General features: G+C 45.7%; 5 protein-coding genes across 5 annotated transcripts; 3 read left to right on the forward strand and 2 right to left on the reverse strand.

Annotated features, from left to right (window-relative positions):
• Nucleotides 1–89: 89 nt before the first annotated feature.
• On the forward strand, nucleotides 90–1,467 carry EDB93DRAFT_1134838 (uncharacterized protein; the record flags this gene model as incomplete). The annotated part of the gene is made up of 8 exons (XM_041449090.1): nucleotides 90–113; nucleotides 171–191; nucleotides 240–419; nucleotides 477–632; nucleotides 681–785; nucleotides 860–1,036; nucleotides 1,094–1,256; nucleotides 1,311–1,467. Coding segments are annotated over 8 exons (843 nt in total), but the record flags the coding sequence as incomplete, so codon positions are not given.
• A 265-nt stretch (nucleotides 1,468–1,732) lies between these two features.
• Nucleotides 1,733–2,111, reverse strand: EDB93DRAFT_1134840 (uncharacterized protein; the record flags this gene model as incomplete). The annotated part of the gene is made up of 2 exons (XM_041449091.1): nucleotides 1,733–1,870; nucleotides 1,924–2,111. Coding segments are annotated over 2 exons (213 nt in total), but the record flags the coding sequence as incomplete, so codon positions are not given.
• Nucleotides 2,112–3,576: 1,465 nt separating this feature from the next.
• EDB93DRAFT_1270814 (uncharacterized protein) lies at nucleotides 3,577–4,580 on the forward strand (the record flags this gene model as incomplete). Its single annotated transcript, XM_041454327.1, has 3 exons — nucleotides 3,577–3,745; nucleotides 3,782–4,165; nucleotides 4,269–4,580. The coding sequence occupies exons 1-3, from the start codon at nucleotides 3,689–3,691 to the stop codon at nucleotides 4,578–4,580; spliced, it is 753 nt and encodes a 250-aa protein (XP_041309651.1). The 5' UTR covers nucleotides 3,577–3,688.
• A 4,669-nt stretch (nucleotides 4,581–9,249) lies between these two features.
• EDB93DRAFT_1248695 (uncharacterized protein) lies at nucleotides 9,250–10,188 on the reverse strand (the record flags this gene model as incomplete). The annotated part of the gene is made up of 3 exons (XM_041452747.1): nucleotides 9,250–9,467; nucleotides 9,519–9,754; nucleotides 9,815–10,188. 3 exons carry the CDS (start codon nucleotides 10,186–10,188, stop codon nucleotides 9,250–9,252), a joined length of 828 nt encoding a protein of 275 aa, XP_041309652.1.
• Nucleotides 10,189–10,331: 143 nt separating this feature from the next.
• EDB93DRAFT_1102594 (uncharacterized protein) lies at nucleotides 10,332–14,940 on the forward strand (the record flags this gene model as incomplete). The annotated part of the gene is made up of 24 exons (XM_041447224.1): nucleotides 10,332–10,574; nucleotides 10,621–10,638; nucleotides 10,691–10,708; nucleotides 10,855–10,877; nucleotides 10,942–10,957; nucleotides 11,029–11,054; nucleotides 11,130–11,161; nucleotides 11,238–11,295; nucleotides 11,358–11,389; nucleotides 11,511–11,533; nucleotides 11,682–11,769; nucleotides 11,949–12,006; nucleotides 12,075–12,196; nucleotides 12,227–12,401; nucleotides 12,553–12,653; nucleotides 12,798–12,928; nucleotides 13,046–13,414; nucleotides 13,463–13,482; nucleotides 13,514–13,874; nucleotides 13,931–14,079; nucleotides 14,164–14,168; nucleotides 14,350–14,526; nucleotides 14,575–14,751; nucleotides 14,798–14,940. 24 exons carry the CDS (start codon nucleotides 10,332–10,334, stop codon nucleotides 14,938–14,940), a joined length of 2,565 nt encoding a protein of 854 aa, XP_041309653.1.
• Between the last annotated feature and the right edge of the window lie 4,778 nt (nucleotides 14,941–19,718).

A 19,718-nucleotide genomic window follows, 5' to 3' on the forward strand; every position in this document is an offset into this window, starting at 1 on the left:
CACCTTCACACTCGATAGCAAGCATGTCCTCAGTGGAGGCAATGATAGCATGATCTCACAGTGGAAAAGTACCTTGTGATGCTTTGCAGGAGGACGTACAGGAACTACAACAGGTAAGCTCGCCCTTATTTATCTGTTCCCCCGCTATTTCATCTCACATCTTTTGAAAGGCTCGAGACGCTGAACTAAATGTACGTGTATATCCTTAATTGGCGTGATGTAATTGGAGCTGTATGTAGATTCTCGCTGTACACACGGCAGCTCGTAGTGCGTGTCTCGACGGGAAGCCGAGGGACGCTGTGAAGCTCCTCACGCAAGAGATAGATGCTGATCCTAACAAGCATATCCCCTATGCCAATCGTTCTTTTCTCATGTCGCGATTATATGATTGGGAATCTGCGCTTCATGATGCAAATCAGGTCAGAAACACTGACCCACGATGACCCTTCAGTAGCCTAACTTTAATCGTGCTTTAGTCCATCACCATCAAGCCCTCGCTGACAGGTTATATCTCCAAGGGTATTGCCCTCTGCGGCAAAAGGCAGTTTCAGGAATCAACCGCTGCATTTGATATTGCGTTTACATTTGCGAAGAAAGATTCGTCCTTGAATCATCTTATTTTCTTGATCAAGGCAGGTCACATCCTTTTTACGCAATGTTTGCTTTCTTATGGCTTTCAGATCATTGCACTATTCAATGAAAATGAACACGATCAAGCGATGCAACGCATCGGGGAGCTAGCTTCTACACCCTGTAACGATCCTATTCCTTCTCGTATCGTAGAAGTAAGTATTGTGCTTTCTGACAGTGCTACTGAGGTTCGGCTGCTGACATGAATTTTCTGCGCTTCGTACATTAGGCGTATCTACATGTCAAACTGGGCAGGACTGCGCTGCGGGATTATAACTCCAATGTCAAATTTCCCATTCAGCTTCAGGAGATAGCTAGTGCTATTGATCACTTAACTACCGCCGTCAACGCTAGCTCTTTCTTTTTTGGATTACCAATTCATACCAAATACGAGGTATTTATCGAGGTGCGTTGATACGATTTAAGTGAAAATCACTTTCGTCCTCAACTCCGTTGTTTGCAGCTCTTCGGGTGGGATCTCAAGTCCTTGTGGGAAACCGCAAATAAGCAACTGTGCCATACACTATTGATGGCCGGCAAACATGGAGAAGCTTTCGAGTTGTTCTATTCCATGATGGACAAGTGTGATGAGTCTACGAAAGACAGCCTACGGGCTTGGTTCACTGGTAAGTATCCAATAATGTCACACACTGCTACCGTCCTTAATCACCCCCACTCAGCACTAAAGTCAATATGAAGCATTCTCTATGTTCCCAGAGCCATGCAACTGTAGTGCTGCTTATTGAGTTCGACGGGGAATGATTCGGACAATGAGAGAATGAGTGAGGGGGAGTTTATTCACTGAAGCTATAGAAAGTAAGGACTGACTATTTGTATGCAAGTGCGCATGTTAATAGAACGAAAATGTTACTTCTCGTCGTCTTCGTCCTCATCGGACAGCCTATTGTCTAATAGATGTCACTGATATGAACTGGTCTTCATTTAGAACGCCATATATTCGTGGCACGAGTATCGAAAAGCACACATACATATTTACCTCTGTCTGACTTCAACCTTAGTGTTCTACCCTCGGGTAGTTTCCAGGCTGGTGATAGTATATTTCACAAAATGCTCACGCTAATTCCGATATACAAAGAACTGTAGGTGAAACGATTGCTTCCTGATGTGCGTCAATAAACGCTACAGATCACTAGTAACTCACGCATCAGCGTCAACGGCCATATTGCACCGATGTGAGAGCAAAAACACGACTCACCATGCAAAAAAAGAAAGCCTGCCATATAGTTTGTAGGTAAGTCAGGTTCTGAATTCCGGGAAAATGCTAATACGCACGCATCCATGATAATTGCATGCTGGAATAACGCATTGTATGTCCGAGTAGCAAGTATGGATACAAAGATGGCCAGCCGTGTCACTGGTTGCAGAGATTGATGATGCTAGGGCAGTAATGATGGCGAAGACAATTGGAGAGGCGAAACGCATCCTTTGTGACTTGTGGATCAGGTAATTTTGAAGGCGATAGTAGGAAGATGGCTGGCTTTTATATTTTGCTCTTGAATGACAGTTGGGTGGATTTATTTCCGAATGGATTGCATGCCAGCATATTGCCAGCAAAGTTCATCGGCAGGTATGGAACCACTGAACATTCGCAATCTGTTGGCTTGGTCACAATCGTAAGTATTCTGCCGTAGGAAGACTGGTCGATTTCGGAGAGTGGTCAATGAAATGACCAGTTTCCTTTTCAGTCGATGCTGATGGATGACTTCCCGCAGTCCTGGGTGCCATTTCGTCGCCGTTTGAAATTCAACATGAAGGATCTGCCCCCCCCAATACCCGCACTGTTCGATACTACCGTTCTTGCACGAGTCCATACTGTCATAAGGATACATCTAATATACTGTAATGACCGAGAAAAATCGGGTACAAAAATGGGGTGAATGACCTTGGTGTTTTCAGCTATCGCAGGGATGTATCTATGAGATCCTCCATTCCGCTTCTCGGTCATGTATCTGATACATCGGTTTCTCACGTGTCACCTGTTACTGTTATCCTACCATATTGATGTATTCCGTTTGGTGGATCATGCTAGCACGGGCACTTCCAGGGTAATGTATCCATCCTTCTCGATGTATCTAGCTGATCTTCATTTGCTCCGTCCCTAGGTCTTACCAATCATGATGTATCTGTGCTTCGGTTGCCGGGAGGATAATGTATCTACTAGCGTGGGCACTTCTGTAATGTATCCATCCTTCTCTCGATGTATCTGGCTGATCTCCCTTTGTTCCATCCCTAGGCCTTACCAATCATGATGTATCTGTGCTTTGGTCGCTGGGAGGACTATGTGTCTACTAGCGCGGGCACTTCCGTAATGTATCCATCCTTCTCTCGATGTATCTGGCTGATCTCCCTTTGCTCCGTCTCTAAGTCTTACCCATTATGATATATCTGTGCTTCGGTCGCCGGGAGGACTATGTATCTACTAGCGCGGGCACTTTCAGGACAATGTTTTCATTGTCATGTTCATTTTCAGATAATCTTAGTACTCATCAATACGAAGCTTTTGAGACCACACACACAATATATTAGAGCGTGAATGTAATTGCAAACTTTCATAGATACATTATTAGTAAGATACTGAAGAGCATGGTACGATTGAAAGGAAGCGAAAGGAACTGTATGTGACGACTTAGGCTTTTTTTGCTTCCTGCATGAAGGTAATGAGTGTAAGGCATGTGAAGGTTTGAGAGCACTGAGTACGACTTACTTCCTGTACACACCGTTAACACCCGAACACCCCCGTTTTTTAGAGCTGGTGTTCTCTGACCCAATCGAGTTAGCAATTTCATTGCACTTGGAAATCTGCCGGACTCGTTTGCTACGACTTTCAATCAGTGGTTGTTTTCTAAGTGAGTCCGAGGAACGAGGACGAACATAGAATGTCGTCTATGCAGCAGATGTCCTTTTTGGGACATCTTTTCTTTGCTCCGTACCACTACGCAAACTCTCAGTACTCGTCGACTCTTAGTCGTCTTACTCGTTCTTTCGCCTCCTTTTCACACAACGATAAACTCTTTTTAAAAAAGTACTCTTAAAAAACATGCCTCGACTATCCAGCGACCCGAATCTGAGTATCTGTCCGGATTACGCTGAAGAAGTTTACGCTGACGCTCGGTTATAACTTACCGATCAGAGCATTGATGAAGACCAAGCCATCATAATACTAAGGAATATATGGCTAACGGGTAACAACGCCGACAAGGCCCAGTGGCAGAACCAAGTAGAAGAAGATGCAGAGCACTGTCAGCACTTAGAACGTCTCCATGAGGAAGAGCGAGAGAGACAGGACCAAGACCACATCGATGAAGATGAAGCTGCACACAAAGAGGATAGGAAGAAAAACAAATTTAAGTACACCTCCATTCCCAGTCTTGACGTTCCTATGAAACCTGTCATTATCCCATCCGCTTACGCCATTTGCAAGCTCGATAAAGGAGGCTATGTCGAATTGTGGTATTTTACCAATGCAGGTCTCGACGATGCGAAACTCAAGTCTTCGGTCGACGAAGATGCGATGGTAATGGCTACTCTAGCAGGAGGAGACACAGCATGGGTCTCAGGTCGACGATCAGAACCTCACCTTTGAAGATTTCTGTCAAGTGTGCCCACACATAATCAAGGCAATGGAAGATGCTTCTTGGCCAGATGATCGTATCACAATGATGGCAAAGTTCTGGCGCAACCTCCAAGTCCATGACTTTCATTCAATGCGCAACCCCTTAGCACAGAAGTCTCTGCTCGTCTACCAAGCAGAACAGCGCAAATGCTGGCATATGGCAGTCAAGACAGCCGCAGGAGCCTATGATTTGTCTCGAATCAATGAGATACTCCTGGAACGCATGAGAAACGACATCTATCTCGAAGAGCGTAAGAAACAGGATAATCAGCACGATTACAAGGTCAGTGCTCGCAACCCGTACTCGATACACTGAACATATGCTAACATTCTCCAATTAATTTTAACATATCTATCGATCTGATCGCATAATTTTCACGCTATGAACTCTCACAACATGCTCCATTTCCTCTGCTACAACATTTCGCATCATGCTACATGCCTCACCCATATGCTACATGCCACACTATGCCACATGCCACAAACTGCCACATGCCACATCCTTCATGCACCAAATCTGACCTATCAGATGGACCAGAGAATTAACTCGAGCACAAGTGCATCCACCAGTCACAACCACAGAAGCAGAGACTACCAGCGTTCAACTCGAGACTCATGTCGACGTTCCGCATCCCCACACCAATCACACCATCGTCACTCACCCTCTCCAGACTCATATAAGTGCTATCGGCAGGATTTTCCAAGCAGCGCAAATGGAACTCCCCTCTCCACTTGCGCAGTCTGCTTGGGAAGGCACACACACAAAATCGTCGAGTGCAAAGCGGCCAAGACATGGGACAATGCTCACAACACTCTCTGCACTCGAGTTGGAAAGATCCTTACCATGCGAGACTCACAACCAGTCTGCAGCGACTGGCAACGAGTCTCCGGTTGCAAAAACACAATGCACAATCTCCAGCATTTCTGCTCAGGATGTACGGCCTCCTCTCACGGAGTGCAAACTTGCCCTCGAGCGCAGAAGGCATAGAGCCCTCACACCCTATGACCCTGACACATGGGAAACTTGCCTTATGCAAGCTGGACTCATTGATAGATATCCTCTTATTCCCAATGGCCTTTGTCGAGGCTTTAATCTTAACTTTCCTGTCATTACAACCACTCAAGCGCCTCCCAACAAAGAATCTATCATTATCTATAAAAATGAATTCCAATCTATTATGAATTCCGAAATCCAAAAACAAAGGTACATTGGCCCATGCATGGCTGCTGAAATCAAAATTTTCATTGATCCATTTCAATCTTCTCCCTTGTCTATTATTCCTAAACCTGGCAAACCAGGGTGCTTTTGCGTCATACAAGATTATTCATTCCCTCACTCAGAAGCTACCACATTCCCTAATCCATCAATTAATTCTTCTATTAATCCAGATGACTTTCCCAGTACCTGGGGAACATTCCACTCTACCGCGCTTCTCATCAGTTGGTTGCCACCCAGATCACAAATCGCAACAAGAGACGTCTCCAAAGCATACTGCACTATTCCCCTTCATCCCTCGCAATGGCCAGGCACCATTGTTTGAATATCTGACTCCACATTCTGCATCGACACTTGTACATGTTTTGGGGTTTCGCCCTTGGCTGGGGTGTATGGACATCTTGCAGATGCAGGACTCGATATTTTCAGATCGCAAGGTATTGGTCCAATGTCACGTTGGGTTGATGACCATCTCTTTTTTTCGCATCTGGAGAGAGTTCCTTGATCAATATAACGAAATGACAGTCGACACTGGCATGTGGAGATCACTGAAAGAGGTCAACATCACGACAGGCGGCAGAGTATGATTTGGAGGCCACATTTTCGATGATGGTATGACAGAACAATTCGATGAAGATTGTCGATTCTCAATTCTCAGATCTATCAAACAGCTCACCATGGTCAGCGGAAGACAAACTATTCACTTTTAACTTTAACGACATCAACAGATCCTCTACTACTACACCACATGCCATGGGAAGCTCAGAAAGACACTAACTTTGCATATTGCAACCCATACATCGGCCTCACATGGGACCTTGCATGGAATCTGGTCTATCTCTCAGACTGAGAAAAAAGTGAAGTATAGTAGAGCAGTGCGAGAATGGCAGGATCAGTACTGTACATGTTCTTCTTGATGTACAAAAACTTCATGGCAAGCTTCTCAATGTGTCTTTGGTTCATCCTCGAGGCTGTGCGTATCTCACGAGCCTCGAGATTATGCTGTGGGTTTGTCATAAGCATCCTTTCTTACCTCATCGGCCAGTTAAAGGCCTCGCAGAAGACATGCTTTGGTGGGCAGACATCTTACAGATTACCTTGGCCACACCATTCCCAAGCCTCTCACCTTGCACAACCCAGCAGCATTCTCAGATGCGAGCTCAGGCGTTGGAATCACAATCATCATTGGAGACAAATGGAGGGCGTGGAAGCTGTATCCTGGGTGGGCCACCCTCAAAGGACAGAAGGACATCAGCTGGGCCGAAGCAATCAGTTTCGAGCTTCTTGTTCGATACATTGTTGCCTTGGATAAACCGGAATGACACTTCCGAGTCTATGGTGACAATCAGGGAGTCATTGAGGGATGGAAAAATGGGCGCAGCCGCAACACAGCTGTCAATCAAGTATCCTGCCGAATATTTGAATTCTTACACGGCCTCTCATCTACACACTCTTTCCACCCAACATATGTCACCAGTAGTGCCAACCCAGCCAATCCCCCCTCACGAGGGATTTACGCTGATGAAGGATCTCTCCTCACCCTCCTCCCCATTCCCCATCCACTCTGCCAATTCATCTATGATCCCTTTGATCCATCCACCCAATCCTGAACCACCCAAACGATCCTGCTCTCTGCCGTCTTCAGCGCACCTGCTATCCACCATATCTGCTGCATCCTTAATTCAAACGCAATGAGACGTCACTCCCTCAATGAAGACTCCACAACAGAAGCAAAGAGAGCCCACCCATTTTGCAGCGCCATTAGTACCCATCAATACACTTGATAAACCCCTTCCTTACAAGCCAGGACTGATTCCAATCACTTCCCCACTGTCTAGCGCGAGATCAGCTCAAACTCTGGTACGCAGTACACAGCTGATCTGTACGGAATGCAGACGGAAAAATCCTTGCTATTACAGATGAAGACCTTCAACGGGTACTTACGGTAATGAACACTTCTTGGGCCCAAGAAACCAAGGAATCATATGGAGCAGGCTTACTTGTTTTCCACGTCTTCTGCAATACTCGAAGCATCCCAGAACTCCAGAGGTGTCCAGTGGACAATATCACCATTCTTACCTTCATAGCAAGCTGCACTGGCTCATACACTGGAAAAACACTCGCCAATTACGTATATGCAGTGCACGCCTGGCACATCCTTCATGGACAAACCTGGAACATGCAACAACACGAGTTAAAGACAGGTGCTTGACGGAGCAGCCAAACAAGCCCCAGTTCATTCCAAGTGCGCAAAGAGAGAACCGTTCACCATTGTGTCCATCCTTCAGATTCGGGATCATCTGCAACTAGATGCACCTCTTGATGCAGCCATTTTTGCGTGCCTGACAGGCACCTTTTACTCACTAGCGCGGCTTGGAGAGTTTACTATACAATCCATCAAGGCCTTCAATGAAGGTATTCTGCTCATCAAACAAGCGGACGTTCAGCTGGATTGTCAGGACTGTCATGACTTCCGAGTCTCTAAGATTTGCATTCCCCACATGAAAATGTCGGTCAACAGAGAAGATGTATACTGGGCGAGTCAAGCAGACACAACTGACCCCATGCAAGCTTTACTCAAGCACTTCGAAATCAATGATACGGCACCCAATGATCACATATTCACATGGAAGCACCCCAAGGGCATGAGCCCATTGACACGAGGAGCCTTTCTTCAAAGAATTAGCAGCATCGCCAAGAACGGTGGCTGCCCAGACCTCAAAGGTCACGGCATCTGCATAGGAGGAACACTGGAGTATTTACTTTGAGGTGTTCCATTTGACGTCATAAAATCTATGGGAAGGTGGTCAAGTGAAGCCTTTACCATATACTTGTGCAATCATGTGGTCATAATGGCACCTTACCTGCAAGATACTCCAACCATTGAACCCTTTACCCATTATACCATGGCAAAGGTTTGCTAATCCAAGGTACATTTTGCCCTGCTCCTTATAAATGAGAGTCCAACCTTTGCCTGATGCATCACTGGGCTCCTTAAGTGTTTGGGTATCATGGCTCACCTCGACCTCTTAGATTCGGAGTGTTGTTTCTGGCTGGAACCCCCTTCGGGGCTTTGCCCAAATACTCACATGCCTATCTCCCTCTCGGTGTCCCTAGTCAGATGATAGTATTTGTCCTGCAATACATTTGACTCTTCTTCTTCGTCCACAAAAGAAAATCCAATACATAGACATGGTCACTATGCCAGACGGTGTGGCCTCTGCAGAGGTAGACTGAGATGGTGCAGCCTCTGTGGAGGTAGACTTGCCAGATGGTGCGGCCTCTGCAGAGGTAAACTTGGAGGGTACAACCTCTGCGGAGGTAGACTTTGAGAGAGGTGGCAGATGGGGATCAGCAAGACTGTCCTTGATAGCATGATTTGCCAGTGTGGTGACCTCAGGTGTAAGTGGCTTTGGCGTGGGAGGGGCAGAAGGTAGGGTGGGTCTAGGCAAAGGACCCTGTCATGCTGTGATGGCATGATTTGCCGGTTGGTAGAAGGTAGGGTAGGCCCAGGCGAAGGTGAAGGACCCTGTTGTGCTGTGATGGCATGATTTGCCGGTGTGGTGACCTCAGATGTAGATGGCTTTGATGTAGGAGGTTGAGTGGGCATATGTGTGGGATATGATGGTGATTGCAAAGTTGGCGGAGCCACATATGTTCTCAAGAGCTCATGGTATCCTTCCACGGACAGCATTGAAGAGACACCATCAGGGCCCAAGTCCACTGGAGAAGCAGAAATTGGATGTGAAGGATATGAAGGGAACACCTTTCAAGTGAGGTCCTCATTGTCATCAAGAAAGGATATGAGCGATTCAGATATATGAGGAAATAAATTTGAGGATGACGCCATTGTTGAAGTATCGCGTGGGATATTCCCAAAGGCACCATCAGACGGATCAGGTGTCTGTGATGCATGTACATCAGGCTCTAGTGTTGGTTGTCGACTCACACCCCAAACACTTCCTTCTTCCTTCACTGCTGTGACCACTATCAAGCCCCAAGTCAGACACATTCCAAGTTTCGGTTTTACAGACTTACGAAACACATGCTTAACGAACTCTTTCCATGGCCGCATGATCCCCGAGTTAAACTCAGGATACACGAGGTTGAACTGATTCCCAATTTCAGTTGCACCAACATGAAAGCTCTGGACATCGACCTGCCCACCCATTGCTGGTGTTGGGCCACCCATAAGAACCGTGAAAATGAGACCAGTGAGTCTCTGAAGTTTATTGAAGAACTTGGTGAGGACACCAGGTAGTCTATCGATATATCTGTAGATGTGAGTTACAGGTGAGCACTTGTATTCATTCAGATATGTAGATGCAACTGACACTTGATGGTCGGCTACCCCTGCGCCCTTCGCCTCTTCCCACTCTTTCTTCTTCTTTTTCTTGGCTTCCTCAATGAACTCCGCTACTTGTTGTTTGACCTCATCAGACGCTAAGTGATACAGTAGGTTGGTTTGCTTCTTGATAATGGCTATACTTGATGGCATCTTGACCTTTGTATTCTCAGCTGCAGCCTTTTCCACAGCTTCGGCCTTTGCTGTCTCAAAGGCGATATCAAGAGTGGGTTTGATCATGTCCTCGAAGAAAAGCTTCGAGAACACCTTGGTCACCTGCGGACCATGAACATGCCTAGTCCTCATCATCTCAGCAACCATACTCTTTTGACCGGTTACAGCCGATGTGCTTGCTGCGGCCATCATTTTATTGTTGTGGTTCTTGGTCTGACGGTTGACTTTAGATGAGCCCATATCATTTTTGAATTTATTCATAATTTGCTGACAAGTCAACATTCTCATAAGCCCTTGCTTTTGACTTAGGAATCACGGCAACATACCTGTCGATGGTGCTCGACGGCCTTGCCTACCTCGGTCTTTTGCTTGATGGTCAATTCAACATCAAGAGGGACATCCTGAAAGACACGAAGCCGTTCTGGGAATGTCAAAAACCATTCCTCAAACACTGGCTCCCAAAATCCAGTATAGTTGTGCTTTGCTTGACACGCTTGGTATTTGGCAGCATGCAACTAAAAGAATTTCTCTTCCTCAGCGGTAGCCCACTTTCGCGGTGCCATCTAATATTCAAGGTGAGTGACAGAATTATTCGGATATTTTGTTAACACACACTTTTAGTCCAAGATGTCGTATCTTGTGCGTTGATGGGGAAGCAAAATGAAAAAAAGAATGAAGTTTATTTGGCTAGGAAGTGGGTGTTAGTGATGTGCGTAGTGCACGGACCATCGAAGCCCGATGATTTATATTTGTTGCAAGATTTAGGTGCTCAATTTCCTATCTATGTATACCGTGTACATACTACAGCGCCAGGACCTATATATTGTTGCTTATATTGATTGTCATACTGCTCAGTACAGCTTTGGTGAACGCAAGAAGTCCGTTCTCTGTGATTATTGCCTTCTCACAATAAACTAAATAATCAAAGGACAATTTGTACAGTTGGAAGTCTGTAGGTGTAAGTCTGTGGGTTGGTGGCGGCTTGTAACTCTATATGAGTTTTGGTCCGACTGCATTGAGTTCTATCAGTATAGCTTGAGTTTCATCAGTACAATGTGAGAAGTCTGAGTCCATGTTCATGCAAGTATATCTCACATAAAATATGTCCTCAATTCAACATGAATGCTTAGCTGCATTGCAATTGAGTGGCTTGTAACTCTATGTGAGTTTTGGTCTGACTGCATCGAGTTCTATTAGTACAGCTTGAGTTCTATCAGTCTTTGGTGAATGTGAATCAGTACAGCTCGAGTTTTATCAGTACAGCTTTGGTGAATGTGAGAAGTCCATGTTCACGGTGTAAGTATATCTCACATAAACTATGACCACTGTATGACCCTCAATTCAACTTGAATGCTTAGGTGCGTTGCGATCGAGTGGCTTGTAACTTTATGTGAGTTTGGGTCTGACTGCATCGAGTTCTATTAGTATAGCTAGAGTTCTATCAGTACAGCTTTTGTGAATGCGAGAAGTCCATGTTCACATATTACGACCCTTGAAAGTTGAATGCTTAGCTGCATTGCAAGATGGTAGATCAGTTAGTATTGGTATTGCTAACTAACTATAATCATTGTTTTGGTCCAACTACCAATGGTTTGTACCTATGATACACAAGAAGCTATGGTGCTCACTGCTTCTTTTCAAGCCTTTCAACCAACCACCACCACACTGCTACATCTCTGCAGCTAAAATCATACCACATCCTCCTATTCATAAAACACTTGAGGAAAAACTGCAAGCAGGTCGTGAAAAACAATGACACCATTATGCCAAGTAAGTGTCACTGTTTTTATTAATTGTCTCTGGTGGTTCCTGACCGGTTAACCAATTGAAGAAACAGAGACAGGATTCTAAGCCTGGCGGAGGGAGCTTTGCGTTGAAAAGAACACGGGGCCATCAGAGCTTGAGAAAGCTATTGAAAGAGCTCTGCACTGGCTATGACTTGGATGAAGATGGTGATGAGTCAGAGACAGGCAGTTCCAGCGACATTGAGGAGAATAATGACCCACTGTACATTGTTTTATAAATAGAAAATGAAATGAACATAAAATTAACATTCCACAGATCGGATCTTACAGCATGTCTACTCATGCTCAAAGAGAAATGCTGTCTTTGATTACTGAACCTCGTGCATTTGCTGAGGGCGCCTTGCTTCAATATGTCAACAGCATCGTGTATACAGATGACCGTGCCAATAATGGTGATTGAACCATCATTACAAGTATGATAGTCACGGTCCAAGGCTTGCTCAACCACTCCATCCCTGTTCAAGATGAAATCCTCAATTACTGTGGTGTCTTGGCCAAGTTTCGTGCTGCTGACACGGTCACTCGTTACCTCAGTACCACCCTTGCATACTTGGAGGATATTGACTTTTTCATCAACGTGGAGGGAGCTTCTGAGCTGTGTGTTGCTCACTCAATGGGCGAGTTGATGTACCAGAAGAATGAAGCATAGATGTCCATCCAAAAGACCTTGACTGAGTCAGTACACGGAGCACTCGCATGATGGCAACACGGAGTATCTTCGACATTGATCTTTTGGTGTTGGTGACAGAGGTTCTCTATCCTCGCAAACAACATTCGTGGTATCTCAACTTGGCGCCGTGCAATCAAGTTCTGAACCATTATTTGATGCCTGGGAGGAGACACTGCCAAGTGAGCCTGATGACCCGTACTTTGAGACTGTGGACTCAATGCAAGAAACTACCATGAAAAAAAGAATACTAGCATGTATACTCAAATTCCTTTGTTATCGAGCTAATGTTTGACAGAATGTTCCTTTACTTCAGTGGATACCAGAATGGTCCTCATACCTAGATGAGATGATCCGTCTAGAGGGCCGTGGTGATGAAATTGCTTGGGAGACATGCAGTTGCAAGGGTGAAGAACCTTTACTTTACCGCTGCCGGGATTGCTTTGGAGCAGAAATGGTGTGCCGTGCATGTGTTCTTCAATGGCATGCACATAATCCACTCCATAGAGTTGAGGTACGTTCATCAAACATTAATTTGAGCCACTGGACTTGGCAACTCACTTGCCCTTAAGAGTGGCGTGGCACATTTTTCGTGCAAACCTCTTTGAAGCTGCTCGGCTTGCGCATCCAACTGAGTCACAATCCGGGAGAGAAGTGTTATAATCCTGAACCTGCCGCTGGCGATGATTTCGTTGTTGTAGACATCCACGGTATCTATGAAATTGGCCTCAACTTTTGCAGCTGTGAAACGGCCCAAATCCATTACAAGCAACTTATTCGTGCTCGATGGTTTCCAGCTACTGCAATAAATCCTCAAACTGCCACCACATTCGCACTCATGGAGTTCTTCGACCTCCTCGCATTTGAATCAAAGGTCTCCGCATATGAATTATATCACAGTATTGCTAGATGGACAGATAACACCATCACCACACCAATTAGGGTATGTCTGCATTAACATTGGCTGATTTTCTGCTCACCACTATTTCAGGATCATTATTCAGCATTTATGTGAATGGTTTGTAAATGGCGCAACCTCAAGGTGCTCAAACGAGCAGGAAGAGGTCACAATCCCAGCGGTGTGGATGCAACTTCTGCTGGTGAATGCGCTGTACTCTGTCCAGCATGCCCTCACCCTGGAAAAAATTTACCCATGGGCTGGGAACATGCATCACACAATACCAGGTATGTTCGGATGCACAGTTATTGCTGGGTGTTCGCCAATAATATTCATTAGATGGAAGTACGCTCTTTTCCTGGCCATTGATGCCAATTTTTGGCTTAAGCGGAAGTTTGTCTCAAGCGACAATGTTGATCCAAGTCTCAATGCCGGCTCATGCTACTTTGTTGAAGAGACTGCATACAAACAATATCTGAGCGAACGTGGTTGTGAGCCACAGGAGGTAAGTAATATTTCATTGTTGCACGCACTTAGGCTTAGTATGTTCTATTCTTTCAGAAAAGCACATGTGTCAGTCACAACGCCGTGAACATGGCTGACACAAAGTCATCAAGGGGTCTTGCAACCATGGGCATTGGGACCGTGGACTGTGCAAGGCATGATATGAAACTTCCTAATGGAGTTGGTGATTTGCAGAAAGGTGAAAAGTGTGTTTTTTTGATTGTTTCTCGAGCCTCGTGAAGCTAAGCCTAGCACTAGATATCTAAACATGGACTATCTGGTCTTTTCAGTGATGGTCAGTTTTGCCGTCATTGTATTCAATCTATCATACAACATCGCCTGCCAATGGCATAAAAAACTATGGCCTCACATGGCATCAATGCCACCCTGACTGCATCTTAACCGCGAAAACAAGATCATTTGTTTTTTTGTTCCGAAATTTCATCTTAACGCTCACATCCAATCATGTCAAATAGCATTCTCATTCAACTTTGGGAAGAATGTTGGATGTACAGACGGAGAAGCACCTGAGAGAGGGTGGGCAAACATTAATCATGTGGCATCAAACACCAAAGAAATGGGGCCAGGAGCACGCTGTGATACTTTGGATGACCATTTTTCGGACTGGAATTGGAAAAAAGTCACCATGCTCGGTAGGTTTCTGACTGGACTGTTTCATTCTCAATCTCACGTATTTCCAGGTCAAAGCATGCTCCACAAAGTCAAAGAAGCCTCAAGGAGAGCTAAGCTTCATCAAGAAGAACTCAACGAACTTCAACAATCGATTCCAGCATCATCGCTCTCTGTGTGGAAGTCGGAAATTGAGGCATGGGAGGAGGACAACACACAGCCCAACCCGTTCGAGAGCAGGGTAATTCGTAAGTTATTTTCTCTGCTCATTTTTTCAAAACTGACATTTGACAGCTATGACTCAAGCTGCTATATGCCGCCAGCTGGCCGAGAAGGAGGCTGCAGACTTACAAGCTGGCATAGATGTCTCATTACATGCCAATATTTCTCCAAGTGTCCTCATCGCATCAGGCATTGACCTACAGGATCAGCAGTAAGTATTGCAATATAATTGGAACCTCTTCTAACGAAAAATATTACAGACAGTGTTTGGCTGCGGACATTTCTTCACTGGGTCAGCATGCAACCGACACACAGAAGACCAAGATACTCAATTAAAGCAATGCTCTACAATGTCGATTGGACAATTGGGCTCAAATCCAAGTCCTTTACATGCCCACAGTTGTGCCAATCCAGGCCACGGAGGATGTTACAAGAACATCTAGATGCTTGGGCCCCTACCATTTTTCTCCTTATCCTCCTTGTCTCCGCCCTTGCATCACACCCTTACCCTGACCTTGCTCTTGTTATCCTTGTCATCCTTGCATTCCCCTTCACCCTCTACCTGTCGCTTCAGCAGAGCCAGTACATCTGGCCGGACCCTTTCTCTGATGAAGCATACCCATGCTCTGTTCCACCTGTCGACTGATCCTGTGGACAGTCCCCTTTGCCCTTACCGTCCAGACGGTAACCTATGATATGATGCACGCTGCATCCCCTTTACCCTGTTTCCTTTCTTGATCTATGACTCGGTGCGCAGTCGCACATTTGTACTTATATTTAGCTCTGCAGCTGCACAGTCGTGCCCCTGCTTGTTTCTGTTCTTTGACTCATTTCCTATCTGCACGTTCCGGTTCGCCTATGACTCACCTCGAACGTGCCTTCCTTTTCTAGTATCACCCTTTGACCAGTTCCCTTTCTGGTAGTACAAGTTATCATCCACTAATACACATCCTCTCCTCTATATAAACTCGCTACCATGTATCTAGTTCCCTAACTTGAATCTACTTGGTTCTTGACCTCCTACTCCTAACAAGAGTGATTCCTTCTGCCTAGCCAGCAGTCTATATTCTACTTTCTTATCTGCTCATTGCGGATGGCAGATACACTTATCATTGAGCCCCACTTGACATAAGTTACCTGATTTGAACATAGGTGTTAAATCTTACTTGCTGAAGCTTCACCAAGTAAGACCCCTAACCTTGGGCTAGCCCAAGGACGTCCTCGACCATTGACGACACACGCTCTGTTTGAGCGTCGCCAACAGATACTATCCAAGTCGTAACAGAGGATGCTTGTCGTTCTGAAAGCACCACAACACTCAAGCCAGAGAAATTTCAGCTCTGGTTACCATCCCAGCTCGACCTGCACCTTCCTTGCGACCCAAAACTTTGTGAATGTGAATGGGAACTCCAGTATGCACAGGCCCATGATGCATTGAACAATGTTCGACAGCACATTCGCCTATTGTTACAACTTGGATGGTATCTGTTGGCGAAGCTCAAACAGAGCGTGTGTTGTCAACGGTCGAGGACGTCCTTGGGCTAGCCCAAGGTTAGGGGTCTTACTTGGCGAGGCTTCGGCAAGTAAGATTTGACGCCTATGTCCGAATCGGGTAGCTTACATCAAGCGGATGCTAGACGATGAGCTGTACCTGCCAAGGCTTACGACACCCGAAGGTTAATCGTAAGATCGTCGTTAATTAGAAGGACGGAAGTCCGACTAGTTAACAGGGGCTTTGCTCGTCGATGAAGTCAATGAGTAAAGATCGAGACTATAGGCTTATCCGCGAAGAGCAGATAAGAAGATAGAATATAGACTTCTGGCTAGGCAGAAAGGATCACTCTGGTGAGAGTAGGAGGTCAAGAACCAAGTAGATTCAAGTTAGGGAATATGGTACATGGTAGCGAGTTTATATAGAGGACAGGAGGACGTATTAGTGGGTGATAACTCGTACTACCAAGTGAAGTAACTGATAAAGGGCATAACCATAAAAGGAAGGCACGTTCGGGGTGAGACACGAGTGAACCAGAACGTGCTTGATAAGAAAGTGAGTCAAAGGTCAAAACAAGAAGTGAAACGCGCAGGGGCACGATCGTGCAACTGCGGATCTAAGTATAAGTAACATGTGCGACTGCGCACTGAGTCAGGGATCGAGAAAGGGAAAAGGGGCAAAGGGGATGCGTCGTGCATCATATCATAGGTTACTGTCCAGACTGGTAAAGGCAAGGGGACTGTCCACAGGATCAGTCAGGTGGTGGAACGGAGCATGGGTATGCTTCGTCAGCAAAAGGATCCAGGCCAGATGTACTGGCTCTGCTGAAGCGACAGGTAGAGGGCAAAAGGGAATGCAAGGATGACAAGGATAACGAGGGTGAGGTCAGGGTAAGGGTATGATGCGAGGGCTGATACGAGGAGGATGAGGAGAAAAATGGTAGGGGCCCAAGCGTCTAGATGTTCTTGTAACACCTATTCACCCACCTCAACATGTTCAGGATGGCAAATGTACAGGGCCAATGTGCCTCCACTCGTGCATGCACCACTCTTGATCTTGTGGCTGAGAAGAAGCATGCAAGCAAGGTTAAATACAATGCTGCCTGGGATGCACTTACTGCCCTTGCTCCCTTGCTCCCTCGCTCGCAAAAGTTGGCTGGAGCGATATCTTGTGCCCGCTTGGAGGGACTGATATGAGACCCATGGGTGACTTCATCCAAGGACAATCTGAAGGTACTTGTGATATACCGTGGATATGGAAGATGTCTGGAGCGCTGCAAGACAATGATGAGGGACTTCAAGATTGTACATATCACAATTTTTTTGGTGCAGTGAAGCTGATGGATGGCTGGCAGGTCTTCGCATTGAGTGGTGCAAGGCTAGAGCGCAGGAGGCATGTTGGTCTGAAGAAGTGCTGCTGTTGCTTGAAGAGATGCGGAGGGTACTGACATTCTTAACTTGGCAGGGTACATGGTGGTCTGGGCTGGCTTCGGCTCAGCATTTCGAGAGATTGGCTGACAGCGAAGGGTCCAGGGCATATGCAAACTGACAATCCGTGCTCCGTGAAGCTATGGTAGAAAAGTTCAGGCAATGCTGGGCCATTGTCCCTGCTGTTGTAGCTGCTGAGCTGGATGATGATGGCATGCTGGACATGTGTGAATCTAGACAGTATCAGTCTCCTCAGTCAGATGTAACGGACTAGGATTAGCAAGTACCTAGACTAGTGATGGAAAAGTCCGTTCGGTCCAAAAATGGTCTGGTTCTGGTTCAGTGAGGGTTCGAACCAAGAACCGGACCATCCAAACTATATATAAAAATTTCGTCAAGAAAAATTATATTGAAACACGCCCAACAACAGATGCATCATGTAATACTAAATGCTACTTTCACTCACTTAGTACTCATGCTCAGCACTTGCACTCTCCTGGCTTGCATTGGCACCTGCTCGTCAGGTACCCCATGGTTTTTTCGATGGAGTCTCACCAGCTTACATGCGTCATCGCTATCACTTAAATTTCATTTTCTTGATCTCTTTGTTCTCAGTCCTCTGCACAAGGCCATTCCCACTCCTCAGAACCGCAAAGAAGCACACTTCTCAGGCATTTATTCCACTGCCACCACAGCTCATCCAGTGCCCATGATACAGTTACTGGTGATTCTACCCTCGTTTATGCTGATGCATTCCGAACTGTTCTTTTTGCATTATGTACGACATGGATACCAAATGTTTCGTCATCTCTGCCTATAAGTACTACACTTAAACTACATACTGACTTGCCATTGGTTTGAACAGGTTCGAACCTGTTCAGAACCAGTTCTGCAATTCTGCACGTCCCCGAACCGCGGACCGGACCAACGGTTCGGTCCTCCCTATTGCCTGAACCTTGAACCGGACTTCGGTCAGGTTCGAAACGGTTCAGGTTCGAACCGCGGTTCAGAACCGGACCTGGCCATCACTAACCTAGACAGTATCAGTCTCTATAAGTGATACGTGAGTAATCTAGGTACAGCGTGATGATAATAAGTGACTTACCCTCAGTCAGATGTAACGGACTGAGGGAAGGGGGGAATGATGACTGGTATATATATACGTCATCCGTGTTCGTATCGCTCACGTGCACATCATGTGCGCTAACAACATGGCTGATACCGATTGCACGCTCACCATTGAAGGCCCTCCACCATTAGCTGCAGAAGATTAGTAATTCTGTACTCGTTATGATGTATCGGATCTCTGGAATGTGATGTATCAGTTCTCTTCAGTGTGACGTGTTCTCTTGTATCAGGCTTGAGTGTGATGTATCAGCTCTCTTGAATGTGATGTATCAGTTCTCTTGAGTGTGATGTGTTCTCTTGTATCAGGCTCGAGTGTGATGTATCAGCTACCAGGTAGGAAATGATACATCTGACGCTATAAGTCAGTGCGCTATGAGTGAGCGCATTTTTGTACCCGATTTTTCGCGGTGCTACAAGAATTGATACATCTATACTACAGCTACTGGTGCATACATACAATTTTCTTGTTTTCACAGGCCATCAGGAAAATCACAGATGTCTTAATTGGACTTTTTTGACTTTAAGAAAAATAAGAGCAAGAGCGTCACAAGACGCGCCAAGGCCACGCCTCGTCTTGTAGCGACTTAAACACAATTGAATCTACTCATCACACACAATTTAAGGCCGATAAATTCCATTGCGAGTCGCTGTAAAATGTGTCATAGAATCACTAAAAAGCGCGCGAAAGAGTGATCAAGTCAAAAAATGAGCGAGACACACAAAGCACTAAGAGCATTAAAGGGCAGCTAATGAGTGCTGAGAGATGACAAAAGACCAGAAAACCAGAAAACCGGGATAAAATGCATTAGTGAGGAGCAAAGAAATGGTTCCAAATGGTGAAAAGTGCAGGCGTCGTCTTCATCTATCAGACAGCCTATTGTTAATGGCTAGTAGGATATGCTTTGGAGTTCAGGTACGTACTTAGTTTGTCGGCTGCAAGTCTATC

The sequence above is a fragment of the Suillus bovinus genome (genome assembly GCF_016758785.1).
Source record: "Suillus bovinus strain UH-Sbo-P2 chromosome Unknown EDB93scaffold_15, whole genome shotgun sequence".
Classification (NCBI taxonomy): Eukaryota; Fungi; Basidiomycota; class Agaricomycetes; order Boletales; family Suillaceae; genus Suillus; species Suillus bovinus.